General features: G+C 36.4%; 1 protein-coding gene across 1 annotated transcript in view; it reads right to left on the reverse strand.

Annotated features, from left to right (window-relative positions):
- Positions 1-19,293, reverse strand: part of CACNA2D1 (calcium voltage-gated channel auxiliary subunit alpha2delta 1) — a 412,683-nt gene that overhangs the window by 151,144 nt on the left and 242,246 nt on the right. Inside the window, exon 6 of the mRNA XM_080936313.1 lies at positions 59-188. Coding sequence (XP_080792439.1) covers positions 59-188 — 130 coding nt within the window. The remainder of the gene's footprint in view (positions 1-58; positions 189-19,293) is intronic.

Below are 19,293 nucleotides of genomic sequence, written 5' to 3' on the forward strand. Positions count from 1 at the left end.
TATAAGGCATGTAAGACACGCTCCACATCCCAACAGTTCTTCACATTCTTTTACTTACAGCCCTCATAGATGTCCGTGGGAATATGGACTGCTGCATGCTGATAGGATATCTGGCGTCCAAAATTAGCATCTTCAATAAAAACAGGTTTAATCCGTTGGCTGCCTGGCTCACTCTCATTCCTTTCAGGCTATATAGAAAAGCAAAGAGGATAAACAACTTTATAAGACAGGCTAACAAACCTTTTCATATTCACTTTCTTGTTTGCTCACAGCTTACCTTCTTCAAAAGATAGTGCTATATTTTAAATACGGGGCTGTGCCTAAATGCTTATATCAGTTCTAAAGCAGTTCCATTAAATGCTCATATTACCCAATTAAAAGTAAGTTATCTCCTCATTACTTCAAGTTGGAAGCATTCCAGAATCATCCGGAGTGCTCTCTTAAAACACGTGTTAAGATGCAGATTTCGAGCATGGGTGTCATGGGACAATCAAACTTATATTGGCCACTTGAAACAGATTTCAGGGTTTTCATGGCTAAGCTTACACAGGGCAGCTGACGACAATATATCAAATACTAGCGCACACGAGGAGGCCAAGAGAGAACTGAAAGCCATCACTGTTTTTCCTTTGTTTTCTTCACTCTTGCAGCTTCTCTGTGTGAATTGGTTTGGTTTTTAAAAGAAAGGATACAAGAGAAGGAGAGAGCTGTTATAATTCCAAATGAATTAAATCCTAGCTCAGTTTTCTCGACTAGGCATCCGGATCCCATAGATATGATACAAGCCAATGATCTAAGAGTTACAATCAAAGGTTACTCTGCTGTCCTTTGTCCTCTCCAATTGTGCCTGCCATACTCTTTATCTCATTGTTCCCCGGCATAAAACCATCCACAATGCTTCTGTAACTTCTTTTGCCTTGCATATCAAATAGTTATTCAATTGAAATATATTTTTATATCTCTTCCTTACTTTCAGACTAAATTTAGAGTTATATTTTTAGTTCCTTTTGTGGAAAAGGTTTTATATATTCAGAGGCATCTTTTTTTAAAAAAAATGAAAATAAAAAATTAATTTTAAATACAGTACACAGAAATGTCCCAACATTCATTCACATATTCACATGGCATATATTCACATGGCAGTGATATGCCTAATGAACAATAGGGAAAATTAGGAGGAAAAATCAGAACATGCCATAAAGCAGTTGATTAAATGCTGTAAGAATAAAAACTCAACAGGATTGTAAAGAGGCATAAAAAGAGTTTGTTTATTGTTTATGTTATAATTATATCATGTAATTGCTTATTATTTTATTGTTTGAAAAAAAGTAACCCAACAAATAACAGGTCAATATCTTCAAATACTGAGACAAACACACATTTTTATTTGGACCATGATAAAGACCATTTAGACATAAATATTAGCCACAGAGACCTTCACAGTGACTCTGAACTCCTGCACAATCCTTCATTACGTGTTGAAATGAGTTTCGTCAGCCATGATACCATTATTTAATCATATCGAGCTATTACTCATCTCCACTGGTACCAGGACCTATGCACATAAATCTATCTATTTAGGATTTTCACTGTAATATTGGTCTTTGGTAAAGTTATTTAAAAACAGAAGAAAATGTTTTCATTCAGGAAAAGCCAGAGATATGTGGATTTAGCAATAACAATGTATTCATTAACAAGAGAAATGTTTATACTGAAAATATCTGAATGAGAGAAGCACACAAAGTAGACAAGAGAAATGCAGAAAGCGGGTGTCTGTGAAAAACCACAAAGCTACAGAAAAATCACATCTGCCTTGATTGGGAAAACAAACATTGTAAGTGATGCAGAAGTTTGCTTTTCTTAGATTTCAATATTAAAAAGGACACATTTTAAAAATCATTCTTAGATACTACTGACTGAATGCGACGAGATACTGAGAAAATAAAAACCCATGCTGGTAGCAAACCTGTGAAGAAAATACTCAAGTAATGAATGACATCACAGTGCGTCTCACTATGGACACCTTAATAGTTCAGAGTTACTCTCATGTAGCAGAACATGACATTGTCTGGCATCAGTAGAAGGAGAAGCCCTTGGTCTTGTGAAGGCTCGAATCCCCAGTGTAAGGGAATAATGGGGTGCTGAGGTGGGAGTGGGTGGGTGGAAATGGAAACAACTTCTTAGAAGCAAGGGGAGGGGGATTGGAAAGGGGGAAAGGTGATAACATTGGTAATGTAAATAAAATATCTGATAAAAAAAATCAGCTCAGCGGAAGTCGGTACAAAGCACCATCAGCTGTCAGTGCTTTTAGAGCACAGACTCTCAAGCTCCGCCTCTGACCTCGACATCACAAAGGACACAAGAGTTGCTGAGGATTTTAACTATAAGTTGGAATATCTTCTTGTAACTTATCATTTGATAAACTAGGTTCATGTGATGTATCAGGAGAATACCTCAAGAGAAGTTAGGATTGGCAATGAACATAACAAACATAACAGCAGATCCCTAAAGTTTGTTAACTTCCATATATTATGCTGCTTTATTATTTAACGATAATAGATGAGTATAGATGGTAACTTCTCTTAAATTCTTTTCAAAAGAAAATTGTTTTGGGGCAGCACAGGGTTTAGCTTCTCTGGAAATCAGCTGGGAAAATATTGTGTACCAACTACATATCTGATAGAGGGCTAATATCACAAATATATAAAAATTCAAACTACAAGATAACAAGAAACAACCCATTTAAAATATGGTACAGAACTAAACAGAGAATTCTCAGAACCCAAATGTCTGAGAAGCAATGACACGAGCATAGTCTGTGGTGCTTTGACAAATAATGACCTCCGTAGACTTGTGTATTTCAATGTTTGGGCATAGGAAGGTCACTGCTAGAAGGTGTGGTCTTGTTGGAGGAAGTATGTCACAGGGTGTTTTGGGGAGGTGTCTCCTATGCTCAAACTACATCCAGGATGGGACACAGTCCTGTTTTGCTGCCTGCAAATTGTAGAACTCTTTGTTCTTTCAGCACCATGACTGCTGCCAAGCTTTCCACAACAATGATAATGTAATAAGGCTCTGGAACTGTAAGGCAGCCCCGATAATTGTTTTTCTATAGAAAAATTGCCTTGGTCATGGTGTCTCTTTACAGCAATGAAACACTAAGACAAAAGTTAGTACCAGGGACTATAGTATTGCTGTGATAGGTCTGACCGTGATTTTATTTGGAGAAATGTGGGTTTGGGGACTTTGGAGGAGGAAAGCAATGGAATGTTTTAAGAAGAGCTTAATGGGCCATACATACTATAAGGAACATGAAGACAGTGGTGCTCGGAGTGATATGAATTGTAAGGGCTTTGCTAAAGAGGTTTCAGAGAAGAAGAATTTCAATATGTTGCTTAAAGATTGTTCTTGTGATATTTTGGCGAAGAATCTGGCTACTTTTGGGGCTTGAATAAAAAGTCTGCCCCAGTTACATGTTTTCCTTTATATGATTTTCCTTGGTTGTGGCGTCTCTTCACAGCCATGAAACCCTAATTAAGGTAGCATCTTCAGCAAAGAAGAAAACGCAAATCAAACTGCTTTAAAAAGATATCTCCTACCTGATATCTAAAATCAATAAAACAAGTGACAGCTCCTATTGGTAAGGATGGAAAGTCAGAGAAAGACTCATAGCTTGGTGGTAGGAGGGCAGAATTGTTCAGACACCAGGGAAATCAGTTTAATGGTTCCTCAGGAGGATGAAAATAGATGTACCTCAACATCCAGCATATACCACTCTTGGGGATATTCACAAAGAATGCTTCATATTGTCACTAAACAATGATTTCATGACATTTATTGCCGTTTTGTTCATAATAGTCAGAAAATGGGAAGAACCTAACTTTTCCTCAACAGAAGAATCAATAAAGAAAATGGAGTACATTCACACAAGGGAGTATTTAACTCCATTGTTTGTAAAAATGACATCATAGAATTTTCAGGCAAACAGATGCAACTAGAAAAAATATATTCTGAATGAAATATTCTAGACCCAGAGAGACAAATATATGTATATATGGATATTATGTGTTAATGATAACCATGTTACAATTCATAAAATCGCAGAGGTTAGTATAGAGTGAGGAGCTAGTGTGTACAGAGGTAGAGTAAATAAATAAAGGGAAATAGACTAAATAGTTATGGTGTGGGTAGCAGCTCACACTTGAATATCAAGAGGGAAGAATGGGATAAGACAAGGGATACAGGGTAATACAGCTAAAATTGAGGGTCATTTAAATGGTGGTAAGAAAAGATAATACAGCAGAAGTTTTCTAAGATATATATATATACACCTGTGAAGGCAAATGGGAAGAAATCACTAAATAGTGAAGAGAGAGAGTCCCAAATATCTATCTCTGACCACCCAATGGAGCTTCCAGTACCAAGATGGGATTACATCTAACTGAGTTGTTCAAAGAGGCCTCACAGGAACCTCAGTCAACAATGGTTATTGCCAAGACTATTGACAGCAAGACCACATTGCTAAAGCCGAAGACTCAACTCATTGAACGAGGAAATGTTAAGGTGGTACCTATTAAGAACCTTCACCCCTATGCTCCAGGTACAGGAGTGTACTCTGTAGGTTACCGGAAGAGACATCTAAACAACAAGCCAGTCAAAGACTATGTAAAATGCTGTACTACATGCAAGATATGATATAGAAACAATGACACAAAGCTTGTGGAAGTAGCTAACTAACAACAGATGTGATTTAAGGTCTGCTCCATAAGATGGGACCCATACCTAACATGACTTGGGTGACCAAAAGTAGACTAGAGAACCCAGGGACTTAGGCTAAAACCAAATAATACTGGTTTAAAAATATAGTGATAAAATAACTTCTAAGGATACTTTTCTCTGCTCATAGGAGAGTGCCTTGCTTAACCATAACCAGAAAAGCAAATAGGAACAAATGTAGATACCCACAGCCAGGCATTGTTCAGAGACATCTAGGAATGCTCAGAGTTAAATATGGATGTCCCATCTAACAGCACTTTTTAGAACTCAATCCTGTGTTTGAGGAGAAGCAAAGTATAGAGCTTCAAGGAGAACACCAAGGAAATAAGTTCCTTTAAATCAGCACAGGCAAAGCTCATATGAACTCAGAGACTGAAATACTGGACACAGAGCCTGCACAGGTCTGCACTAAGTCCTCTGCATATAAATTATGTCTTCCGCTTAGTGATTTTGTGACATTCCTGAGTGTGAAAACAAGTGAGTCTGGTTCTCAGACATTCTCTTGGGCTTTTTTACTTCTGTTTGCTTTGTTCAGTTCTAGTATGTTAGCTTTTGCTTATCTTTTATATTATATCATGTTAGTTATACTATTATTCCTTAGAAGCCTATTTGTTTTGTAATAAGAGACAGAAAGGGAGTATATCCAGATGGGAGGGGATGTGAGGAGGGACCCGGAAGAATAAAGGGAGGGTAAAGTATCAGGGGGAACACTGTGAAAATAATCTACTTTTGATAAATTGAAAAAACAAAAATATTAATAATTGATAATTTTATTAATAATACTATTAATATTATTATTTAAAAGTCCTGGGAACTTTTTTACTTAACAAAATTATTTAACCCTCTTTTCCAGGCTAGTTATATTACAATTTTTTTAGATTTTTCAGTTAATTTTTGTATGTATTTGTATGTGTAGTTACAGATTCCTGCTATGTATGTACTTTTAGACTTTAAGTGTAAATTGTATGTGTGATCCCTAAGAGTCTCTCATTGGTACCATGCTAGGCTCACTGGCCAGTAAAGCCAAAGTACCTTCCTTTTTAGCTCACGATAACAAGTTTGTATGATCATTTCTGGCTTTAAAAAACCAATAACAATAAAAACAAGTATCATTTTTTGAAATTATAAAGTCTCATCACCATGACTCCTGAGCCTAGCTTTTATTGTAAGTTCTGTCGATCAAACTCAGTTTCTCATACTTGTGTTGCAAGCACTTTGAAGATGACATCATCTCTACAAGTCCTAGACTAATTTTACTCCATACATCCCTTAAAAGAAGGATGCTTACTGTCTACTAGAAAAAGCATGGTAAAAAAGACAGATGAGAGGAAATTTAATCACCTCTGCTAGATTAATACTACTTTGGTCTTGGATCAGTCAGTGTTGTCTGCATTTCAGTGTCTGACTTGTAAAGTAAATGATACTGGGTTTTGATCATTTTGCTTGGAATATATCAAATATTCAAGGAGCCTCTGTCCTCAAACTAGGCAGACAATCAGAGATTGGACGGAGTGTGGTGAAAAAATTTCCTGCTGATTAAAATATGATCTCCCACTCTGAGATAAACACCCTAACGGCACATAACAACTGTTGAATTCTGAAAAAAAACCTAAAATATATAGTTTCTTTAGAGTTTTATAAAATTGCTTTAAGCCAGTCTTTCTGCCAAATCAAATATACATGCATATCCAGCGAATTCCAGGTAATACAAAATGTAGAGGATGAGATGACCGATGGGAACAGACGTATGAGCTAAGGTTAGCAGTACGGTGACATGTCTAATCACTTCATTCTCCCACCCAGGAATAGCACACAGAAGACAGGAAACGAGAGAATGGCAGATCATTGTCTATATACTTGGCATTCAATATCTAAATCTGAAAATGACTTTCCGTCATAGCACTATGGTCACGGTAATTATGTATGGAACATTTGTATGAAAAACATAAAAAATAATTGCATTGGAAATGAAAATAATCTCTAAATGTGCTTCAAGATACTAAGTCTTTATAATTATACCAGACAAAAACAAGATGCATCTAAAAGCCCATTTATCTGGGTAGGAAGTCGATGAAAAAGGCAGAGGGAGACATCTTCATGTCAAGTATCGGCATTACCATGGCTTTTGTCAGAGGAAGTTTTGTTCTCTAGTTCTTTTTCCAATATTCAATAATCACTTGCTGTATTTGTTATGTAAATGCTATTCTATAAAACTATTTAACAGTACATACATATTTGGTGAAGAAAAAATTACCTTCAATAGTCAAAGTTTTCTTGGTGTGTATAGATTAAACATAATGATTCTTAAATACCAAAAATTGCCACAAGGCTATCTTCTTAGCTCTTGAGTTATTAATGATTTAAGGTCTAGGTGTACCCCACTCTGAGAGGGTGCTATACACTTGTTGTAGTTGTTTTTTTCTATGAAAATGAACAGATTTTAATGCGCTTTGTACAGATATTTGTACTTTTGAATGTCCACATAAAGGGATGATAAGACAAAGGGCCATCTGTGAGCATAGACGAGATCTCCATCCTCTGAAATCATCCAGTTCTTGCTTCACCGTTTTTTAACCTTACCATCGTGTAGAACTTAACTTCCATGAAAAAGATATTTCAAAACATTCTATATGCCATTGGGAACCCCACAGGCAGACTTTGAATGTTTGCCTTTATTACATTAATTAAATGCAAGGAAATAAATGGTCTCATAAATTTGAAAAAAAAGCACAAGAAATGATAGCATAATTTTCAATATGGATAATTTTTCAAACTTGGAATTCATGCACGCATGTAAAATATAGTAACAGAAATTGCCACTGTTTCTCATGGCTCTTGTTTTTTGTCTAGATAAATCAAATTAATTTCATCAGTATGATAGAATTTTTTATTTTATTGCATTTAAGATATTGAAATTACTGCTCATTATAGCATTAAAACTCCCATTTTACTTATAGGATTGCTGGAAATAGTTTAACTGAAATATAGCATATATTAGCAATATAGCAATTAACTATCATAAGAAGAGACAATGCATATTTCTAATACGTTAAATGCTATATTGCATCCCAAATATACCTGTATTTATCAGATCATGTAGGAGATGAAAAAGTATTTCTCTTTAACTTTTTCTGAAAGCACCTCATCTAAAACAAACAGACTTCCTTTTGTATAAGAGTATATGGAGAAACTGAACAAATGATTTCTAAAATATAATAAATATATGTCATAAAACACATGAGTAAACCACAAGATGCTCATTCTTAGGCTGAAGTTAAGGTAATTTAGATTTTAAAATAATAAACTAGGTCACATAGAAACAAGTGAATGCTGATGGCTGGGTAATCCATTCAACTTTATACACATGACATATCTGAATGTTTAATTTGGAAAGTTACAATTATTACATGGTAAAATACTCCTAAATAGGTACTAGATCAATCTCCATATTCCTGTAACTGATGTTTGTAACATCTTGGTTTAAAATATGTGTTGCTTGTTTAATATAAAACTATATTTAAAGCACAATATTCAAATATTTATATATCTTACCTTGGATATAAGGGAGAGAAGTTTAGTTACTTTATACACATGAGACTAGAAATTCGCTCAGCTGCACACTCTGCTTGCAGACTCACTCTCTAGTTATCTTCTCTCTCTGTCTCTCTCTCTCTCTTCTTTCTGTCTCTGTCTCTGTGTCTCTGTCTCTGTCTCTGTCTCTCTCTCTCTCTCTCTCTCTCTCTGTGTGTGTGTGTGTGTGTGTGTGTGTCTGTTTGTGTGTGTGTCTGTGTGTGTGATGACACAATGCATGTGTGGAAGCAGAACAACTTGGAGAAGTCAGTTCTCTCTTTCCCAAGGGCTGGACCTCTTAACCAATCACAGGTTGTTAAACATGGGAGCAAGAAGCTTACCTAATGAGCCAACTTCTGGGCATATTCTTCATAATTTTTAACTAAAAAATAAATGGTTATTTTGCTAGATGTAACTGAAGATCACTGTAGTAAGTGAAATAAGGCAAATATAACAGTGTGATGTGTAACTTTATGCATGTGGAATCTAAAAATACTGACTTTGTAGAAATTGAGAATGGAGTGTTGGCTGCTCTGGATTTTGGAAAGTGGGTGATCTGTGAGAAAAATTGGTTAGTTTACACCTACTACAGTTAGATTTGGCATGCTTCTACACTACAAGAGGCTACACTTAAACAGCAAAGAATTCTTAAATGGCAGCACTATTTAAATTCTTTAATAATAAATGTTAAATATGTAAATTATGAAAATATATTTAAAGCCTTTACAATGGAGAAAGTTTGATGTGATTGATAATTCAACTTAATTAAGACAGTACACAATATATACAAGTATTCAAACAACCAATAAGATCTATTTAATATGTATATTTCAATGTTTTAAATATTAAGTACTTCTAAAGGGGAAATAAATATTTTCTCTTGATAAATCATATCTGGGTCTCATCACTCTCATATCAGACATAAGAAATCACCTATGGTAAATATTCTCTTAATTCTACTATTTAATTTAATAGAGCAGCAAGGCCCCTTTAAGATGTTATAATTACAATGAAAGTTATATTTGGGAAAATAAAGTTTGCATCACTGCTGTAAACAAATGTTGAAAATCCAGACACGGACCAGCTCCTTTGTAGAAACCTCTGCACCCGAGGTGCTACTGTTTCTACAAAGGTTACAGGCGGCTAGCAGGGCAGACACAGCAGAGCTGCCGGAGTACAAGTGCATCACACTGAATGAGAGCCCTAAAGCCAGCCATCTCCTGCTCTTCAAAATAACAATGATGTGTTAAATGCAGTAGTGCTCTGAACCTTGGGTGATGCATGCAGTGAAAAACAAACACCATGTACTATTATAACCCAACCGAAACATGCTATGGCCGGTATGGTGATCTATCTTAATTTAGATGAACAACAACAAAACCATTCAGCAAAAGGAATAATTCGGCTGTTATTATTAATATACAGACATGGATAATGTTTCATCTCTGTGCATTATAACCAAGGATTCTGCATTTGCCAACACCTTGACTTGTAATAAAAACATCAAGTTATATATTGGTACTAAAATGTTAAAAAAATAAACTTAAATTTGTATTCTTTAAAAACATAATTACAACAGATTCCCTAACTATATGATGCATATAACCCTGCCACCTTGTAGAATCAAATCTGTTTCTGTAAAATCATATCATGAAACACTATGCTTCTAAGGAGACACCAGATAAAATTTCATATTAGAATTAGCTTTAAATTGGACAAGACTACCAAGAAGAAACAAATAAATATGCAAGGGAGCTTTGCACACCAGCCAAATGTCCCAGACAAGTCAATTTTTTAAAAAATGATCAATAAAATAAAATGAAGCAAAAAATCAATTCCATTTAATGAGATAAGATATCTAAGTTGTGCTTTTTAAATTTTGATCAGAGTCAGAGTCACATATCTCAGAATGGGTGACAGGTTTTGGAATGCTCTGGAAGATTAGGAAATAGTGCAAGTTTCAGGCAATACTCAGACTGTTCTCCTCCACTATCCTCAGGGAATTTGAGCACTCAGAGGACAGATGTCTCTAAATGCAAATTAGCAGTCTAAGGAAAGCTCTGATCTACAGATGACTTTAAACTGTAGCTATCAAGATAATTATTTATATGGTGCTGTTTTTAACTTCCTTTAAATTTTTAGTATTTAGGACCTAAAGTATCATCAACATGAAAGTTGGGTTTGTGTTGACTTTCTTTCCTGAATATTTTGGAGATTTGTCTGTGAATTTTATTTAGTATATAGATTGGTTTTGGCAAAATGAAAGAAAGGGTCAGTATCCCAGACCGATTCCCATTTATTGTGATTAATTTTACTTTCTCTCTGTCTCTCTGTCTCTCTGTCTCTCTGTCTCTCTCTCTGTCTGTCTCTCTCTCCCCTCTATGTTTTCTGTTTTGTTTTGTTTTTTGTTGTAAAATCACTTCACCAACCTAAAGTTTATTGCGATAGCATACACACTGTGTTGATATTACATAAATTAACATTTCTGAATTACATAATATAAGTCAAAGTGTTCTAAATGCTTGACCTTACCTGTATTTCTTTACTTCTATCTCAGTTTTACAGACTATATGATGAAAAAGAGACCATGTGCCTTTGACAGTATGCACGCGGGAAGGGGTGAAGGGCAGGACAGTGATTCCCACCTGAGCAGTGGTAGCCCCTGAAGAGCCCCCGTGTACTATGGGAGGACACACAGCAGTCACACAGACACACCTTGCTGTTCAGACAAGCACATGGAGTTACATTCTCAAATTCTGTAAATGGAAATCATGTGCTTAATAAAAATATCTTAACAAAAACAGCAGGAACCGGAAGGATGCTGAGCAGGACCACTTCAGATCACACCTGATGTCCTTGGCACTACAGTGAAGGCATTTTCTACAAAGCCACCTATGAATTCTAAGCTCCCAGAACACTGTGAGGAAGGAAGGTCACTTGCTTCCTAGGGAAGAAACTTGCTATGTGAACCTCCTTTCAACATAATTACACAGCATTTAATTTGAAAAATTATAGCACTTTGTGATCGGTTGACGAGAGAAATAAATGTGTCAACATAGAATGGAAGTTTATATGTGGCCAGATGGTCCTATTTCCAACAAGACTTGCACCTTCTACTTCGAGAAGAATTGTGACTATTCAAATAATATATCAAGTCATGACTCTGAACATATTCTATAATCCCTGCTGGATGTCAATTCTAAATTTATTTTGGATACTGCTTCCTTATATTTGGCTATCAGTAGGTGTTTATTTTATAGCTACAAAGTATATATAAGCATCTGTGGTTGAAATAAAGGAGGAAAGGTGTTATAAAATGTCACTGAGCTATTATCTGAAAACAGAGTCCTCAAGAGTTACTAGATGAGGCTGGAGAGATGGCTCAGCAGTTAAGAGCACTGCTACTCTACCAGAGGTCCTGAGTTCAATTCCCAGAAACGACATGTTGGCTCACAACCATCAGTGATGGGATCTAATGCCCTCTTCTGGTGTGTCTGAAGACAGCTACAGTGTACTCATATTCATAAAGTAAATAAATAAAATCTTTTAAAAAGATAAAAAAGAGTTTCCAGATGAATCCTCTCAAACTGGCTCGTTTGGAGAGATGCCAAGGACAGGCACATCCTACAGAAATAACTGACCACTTTTAAATAATTGCTTTGCTTTGAGGGAACACGATGAATCGTGACCACAAGGAACATAACAACATGCTATTCTTGAGCAGATCATTCTTCATGAAAAATATAAACTTGGTGATGTACCAGCATGGCCCATGTTGAAGAACATTGAATCTGGAGAGCCAACATTTAATCTTGATTCCGATGAGAAGTGAACTCCTGGCCTTTCTGTGATTGATTTCTGTTCTGAAAGTTACCTCCATGACTGCAGCTCTTTCTGATCGAACCCTCACCATCTCTGCACAGCCTGGGCCATTAGATGTCGATTTCTACGATTTCTAGTCTGTATTTAAGCTCGTCTTTTACAATGCCTCTTCGGCGGTGTTAGACAAGCCGGCCAAGGGTGAGAGAGTAGAAGGGTAGCTGTGGGGGATATGACAGGCTGGAGGTCACACCACCTGACAAGTCTAACGGAGTCTTTAATACCGCCTGAGCCCAGAACATTAAATATTTAGTCGAATCGGGCCCCTGCGGTACACCTGTAGCTTCACACTGGTTAGAAACATTTCAGATGCCTAATTTTCAAATTTGACGTATGAACTAAACATAAAACTACTCAAAGGCATTCTCCTAAGCAACCAAACTAAATATTTAACTGTCTGCTAGAGCTCTCCACTGGGATGTCCTTGAGCAGGGCTGTGCTATAAATGTTTGACTTTTACACCCTTTGTCTGAAGCACCGTAGGCCACCCACACCTATAACAGTGCAGATTCCACTGCAGACCTAACTGCTGTCTCCCACTGAGTCTGAGACTCTCTGCTCCCTATGCCTCTCCTAATGTTTGTGGACACGCGCTGTACGGTTTACATTTCTGCATCCTTCCAATACAATTTCTGCTTTTTAAGTATTTTCCCAACGATTTCTTAAATTCGTGGAGCGCATCATACATGAATAATTCATGTTGCTAAATTCGTTTCTTCTTCTGATGAGGATTTCTTTGTGGGTTTGGCTTTATGATTTTGCGTATGTTTTGTATATCCCGGGATCACTCTCTGCAGGGACTAATTATGTATTTCATGTTATTTTCCTTTCTTACCTGAAAGAGATGACTCTTTATTACAGAGGGTTTCTTCTTGTAACTCTGCAATGCAGGTTTTCCCATTACTGTTCTGTGTTATTAGTTTTTAAAAACTGCCTCGTTTTAGAAGTAGGATAGGTTCACATGGGAGGTTTTTATTTTTTTCCTTCTAAACCAGCAAACTTCAGAGCAGCTGATAACATTTAAAAAAAAAGTTTTGCCATTTGAACAAGAGAAATTCACAAAGGTCAAGTATTTTTTTAAAATGTATATATTTAAATTATCTTCCTTCAAATTACAGTGACTAATACAGGTTTAGGTTGAGATGTGGATCTTGAGAAAATGGGCTCCTTCAGAGAAAAACTAAGTATGGAGGACAGAAAGAGAAAAATGCTTAGAACAAATCTCCGGCATCGGTTTCTTATGCCTTTTACAGGTAAGTCAGGTAAGGTTTCATCTTAGATCCCGTTAGTTATAGGAGAAGAAAAACCCTTCACAGGTAACTATTGTCTACTTACTTCATGCTTCTTATATCACTATTGAAATACAGGATAAATTTAATAAGAGCAGTTTCTTAATTAGTATTATAATTAGTTTCACTGATTAATTTGATGTGAGGTATTAACATGTAAGGTAGCAATCTGACATCTTAGACTGAGAGCAGTTATGGTGAGCCAAAAGCAAACCAAAGCAATATCATGGCATTTTATATACAAATATCAAATGTATAATTATGAATGGCACAATCCATTAATTTGCCTATGCTGAAACACCTTTTGTGAAGGTGAATGAACACCTAAACAAGTCTAACTTGTAGATAAGTAACAGTCTATGGGATAAAAAAAAAAACAACATAACACTTTAAAGCCCTAAAATAGGTGAGAGTATAGTATTTACAGTTCTTTATTATCTTTTCTGGATACTGTTTTTATTGTAGAAAGTAATTTAGTAATAGTGACCAAACTACGGGCATTAGAAATTGGAATGAAAAAAATTATATCAATTTTATAAAAAAAGTAGATTTCCCTCCAATTTAAAGATAGAAGATATGTGGGTGGAATATTGCCACTACCTTTAATACACTGAAAAGAGTAACTGGAGACATGTAGAAAAACTATTATCTCCTAATTACTACTCTCCTCTTTCTCACTTAAAGAGCTGACTTTGATACTTTACTTGGTATACTCACATCAGAGAAAGAAAATAAATTCCCTTGCTCTGAAGCTTGACAGTTTATTACAGGTTGCAAACAAGGATTGCAAGAAGAAATGGTAAGTGTAACCTTCAAAATAGGATCTGTAGGGAAAGGAGAGTTCCTCTAATGCTAATTACCTCCTTTGATGTGTAAGAAAGAGAGGGGAAGGGAGAGGGAGGGAAGGAGAGGGAGAGAAGGAAGGGTGAAGGGAGGGAGGAAGGAAAGGCTAGAAGGAGGGAGAAAGAGAGATGGAGGGAGGAAGAGGAGACTTAGACTGAAATAACTGAGACAAGACAGACTGAGAAAGTTTTACACACACACACACACACACACACACACACACACACACACACACATACACACACACACAGAGAAGACAGCCATACAGACAAAGACAGAGACAAAGAGACAGATAGAGACAAACTAAGACAGAAACCAAGAGAACTGACTAAGCAAAATATCCTGGATAGTCAAATGATCTACTGAATTTCCACACTAGTGCTGGTACCAAGAAAGTTACGTAAGAAAGGAATCAGAATACCATTAGCTCCTTACATTTCTATAAAAAAGAAATTTAACAGATATCTAATTAATCATGTGTTAGTTCCTCATAGATTTTCAAAAACGACAGGAAATATTCCAAACCGGCTATACTAGATTATATAAAATGATCAATTTATGGTAAAAATTTAGATTAAGACTTAGAATAATATTTATTATTCATATTATTTCTCAAAATTCTTCTGAAACCTTAATAATTTTGAGGCTATTCTTCCAGAATATAATTTTGGCTACATTATAGTTTTGAGTAGGAATTAGATGGACAACATCAGTGTTAAGTAAGCATTTAGGTGCAACAAACGTATTAATTTCTCAAATACTTATTAAGATGTTTCACATACTTTTTTAGTTTTTTTTTTTTTTTTTAATCCTCCCTGCCCCCATTCCAGCAGGTATGCCTGTATATGAATGCAGGTGCCAACAGAGGCCAGCAGAGGCCAGCAGAGGCCAGCAGAGGCCAGCAGAGGGCACCAAATCCCCTAAAGCTGAAGTTACACATGGCTGTCAACCATCCATTGTGGATGTTCCTTACCAAACTCAGTTCCTCTGCAAGAGCAACATGTTCTTTTATGAATAGAGCCATTTCTCTGGTCCCTTCTCTTGGTTGTTAAGGTCTCTAAAACTTTTAAATTGGTAACTGAAATCAGCTCAAATATCTTGTATATATATATGAAGTAAATATATTGAAAGTCAATCCTGATACCTTTTAAAATATCTTAGCTAAAAATATGTTATAATTTATTAAAAAAATGTGTTTTTAAAATATTCAAAATCTAAAATGGTGATAATTAATAACATTTATATGTCAGTCTACTAAAATAGGTATGAAGAAGCTAACTTTGCCAACATTAGGAAATATATATTGAAATCCATATTTACAGATGAACTAGATATCATAATCCAATATGGTTATGATGTTTACGTAGAAGAACATGTTAATAGTGGTAAAAGAGAAACTAATCAAAGCAATGAAAACACGATTTTAATGTGCTAAATTTTCCTTTAATATAATGCCAAGAAATGCTTCATGAAATAATTACCTTGTATATTAACACATACAGTGTAATTTGGCATACTTTTTCTGTAATTTATAGATATATTTTATCTTATATATAATATAAGATAATTTTATGTATTATATATTAAATAATAAATATTATTAACTAATATTTATAATAACATAAATATATATTAATAAATATTACATATAATAATTAACAGACATTTATATATATATATGTGTATATATATATATATATATATATATATGATATATGATGCATTAAAATATCCCAGACACCTAACACAATATAACTTCTAGGGATCTAACCTCCAAAAGAAATAAGAATGTTATCTAAAAATGTTAATATAAAAATATTTAGAATGTTTAAGAAGCAAAAGTTAACTTCTCAGGAGGAGAGTTCATTTCATGGTATCATAGAAACTCAAATTATTATTTAACATTGATTCAACACTACAGAAAATACTTCTACTATTTTACAAATCAGTCTAAAATATATAAAGAACTTAAGATGCTAACCACTAAGAAAAAAAAACAAAAACAAATACCCAATCAAAAATTAGGGCATACATACACTCATGATTGGACAGGAGAGAGATACGCTGGGAAAGTTTGAGGAGCGGAAGTAGAGGCAGGGGACAGAAGGGAGATTCTGGGAGGAATCAAGATGGAGCTGGAGAGGGATTATCTAGATCCAGGTGGTCTTAATTGATAATAGGTAGATATGAATATTTTTAATGGTTTCCATAGGTTGTTTTTTCTCATATAGAAGGGCAGATTTTATTCTTGTCCACTGGTTGTAAGCTTATTATGTAGAGAGTTTGTGCATTGAGAATTTCATATATAAACCTGCTTAGAAAGCTACAGGGCTTTGGAGTCATGTTTGTACCGGGCGTGGGAGGAAAGAAAGACGCTGAGGTGGCTGTATGCACCCAGGACAAAAACAACAGGGGTGGTGAAGTGAACTGCACCTCAGTTCTTAGAGGTGGCCTGGAGTGCCAAGTGGTGTGGGGATGGAATATGTGTGTTCGGCTCCCCGATAGAGCTGAGTCCACAGAGTGAGACCACGGGGGGGGGGGGCTGGGAGGTATCTATAAAGGTTAAGCCAACCATTTAATATTTACTGTAACAGGTTTAGAATTAAACTGAGAATTCACAACAGAGGAAGCTTGAATGACTGAGAAGCACCTGAAAAAATGTTCAAAGTCTTTAGTGATCAGAGAAATGCAAATCAAAATGACTGTGATTCCACCTTACACCAATCAGAATGGCTAAGATCAAAACCTCTGGTGACAACACGTGTTTGGAAGGATGTGGAGAAAGGAATACTCCTCCCCGTACTGGTAGGATTGCAAACTGGTACAACCACTTTGGGAATCAATTTGGAGGTTCTTCAGGAAATTGGAAATAGATCTACCTGAAGACCCAGCAATATCACTCTTTCGATAAACCCAAACGATGCCCCACCATTCCACAAAGGTACATATTCCACTATGTTCATAGTGGCCTTATTTGTGACAGGCAGAAGCTGGAAACAACCCAGATGTCCCACAACAGAAGAATGGATACAGAAAATGTGTTTCCTTTACATAATGAAATACTACTCAGCTATTAAGAATGAGTACATCCTAAGTTTTGCAGGCAAATGGATGGAACTAGAAAATATCATCTTGAGTGAGTTAACTCAGACCCAAAAGGACATGCACAGTATATATTCACTAATATGTAGATATTAGCTTCCCCCTGCCCCAAAATAGTACAGAATAGCTAAGACACAGTAAACAAAACTCAAAAAGGTCAACAAGCTGAATGGCCCAAGTGAGGATGCCTCATTCCCACTTGAGAAGAAGAAGAAATCAACCACACAGGGGCAGGGAGGGGAAGGAGGGACTTGAGAAGGAAAGTAAACAGGAACAGAAAGGAGAAAATGATGCGGTATTGGGTGTGGGTAAAGGGGTGAATTCCTGAGGGCCAGCAGAAAGAATGGAAACAGCCACCTCAGGAAGTAGGAGATTGGGAGGACACTCCAGAATTTTCCAGAGACCTGGGAGGTGAGAGACCCTCAGGACTTAAAGGGAGAAACCCTAGATGAGATGCCCTATAGTGGGGGTTGAGAATTTGTAGAGCCCATCTGCAGAGGAAAGACAGGGCATCAAGTGCAAGATGAAAATGAAGAAGAGCCCGAGGAAAAGAAGGTCTAAGAAAGAGACAGGCCTAAAAGGGGATCCAGCTCAAGGGAGGGCCTAAGGCCAAACACCATTACTGAGGCTATGGAATACTCACCAAATGGGACCTATCATGACTGCCCTCTGAAAGACCCAACAAGCATCTGAAAGAGTCAGATACAGATATCTGCACCCAACCACTTAACAAAAGCTGCTGATCCTGTGGTTGAATTAGAGAAAAGCTGGTGGAAGCTAAGGAGAAAGGTGACCCTGAAAGCAATCTAGCAGTCTCAATTAACCTGGATCCCCAAGATCTCTCTGACACTGGATCAGCAACCAGGCAGCATACACCAGCTGATATGAAGCCTCCAACACATATACAGCACAGGACTGCTGTGTCTGGGTTCAGTCACAGAAGATGCACCTAACCCTCAAGAGACTGGAAGCCCCAGAGAGTTTAGAGGTCTTGTGGGGCAGATGGGGTGGGGACATCCTCGTGAATACTAGAGATAGGGGCAGAGAATATGGGATGTGGAAAATTTGGAGGGTGGACCAGGAGTGGAATAAAATCTGGAGTGTAAAAATAAAGAAAATTAATAATAATAAGAAGAATAAAAGCATATATACGTTAGCAAGAGCACTGCTCAGTGCTAGAGCACTTGCAGGGATAGGTCTTGTTTTATAACTATCATATATTACTTTGTCCACTACTGTGATAAAAATGCCCTAAAAAAAGGAAATTAAGAAAAAGGGGTTTTATTTTGGATCAGAGTGTAATGGAACTGCTATTATGGAAGACAGTCATGGTGCTTTATCTTGAGGCAGCTAGGAACATTGTCTGCACAGTCCGGAAGCTAAGAGACATTAATGAGCTACCATTTCCCCCTTCATTCCATCAAATGCTTCACTGCCTGAAAGGGAACCTCTTATAGGTAAAGATGATCTACCCGCTACAATTAACATAATTAAAATAAACCATCACAGACATTCCTAGAAGTTAACTTATTCTACAGGGTTCCTCACGGGTTTGTGCACCGTCTTTTCTTCTAAATCATCCTCGATAATGTCCAGTTGTTAATGAATTACAAGCACCGTGGCCACTACGTTTTAAAGATCAGATCAGCAGGATCATTTGTTACTAGTTTGGGGTTATTATTCAAAAACATTGAATTTTGTTGAGCCCACTGGCATTAGGCAGGGTACAGAGATGGTTCTATTCAGATATGTTCTTAACCTTGAAAATTTAATACACATGTCTAACCACAGCAACACACATGCAAGAACTTACCAAAGTGGTGGGTCAGAAACA

Source organism: Micromys minutus (assembly GCF_963924665.1).
Source record: "Micromys minutus genome assembly, chromosome: 23".
NCBI classification, from domain to species: domain Eukaryota; kingdom Metazoa; phylum Chordata; class Mammalia; order Rodentia; family Muridae; genus Micromys; species Micromys minutus.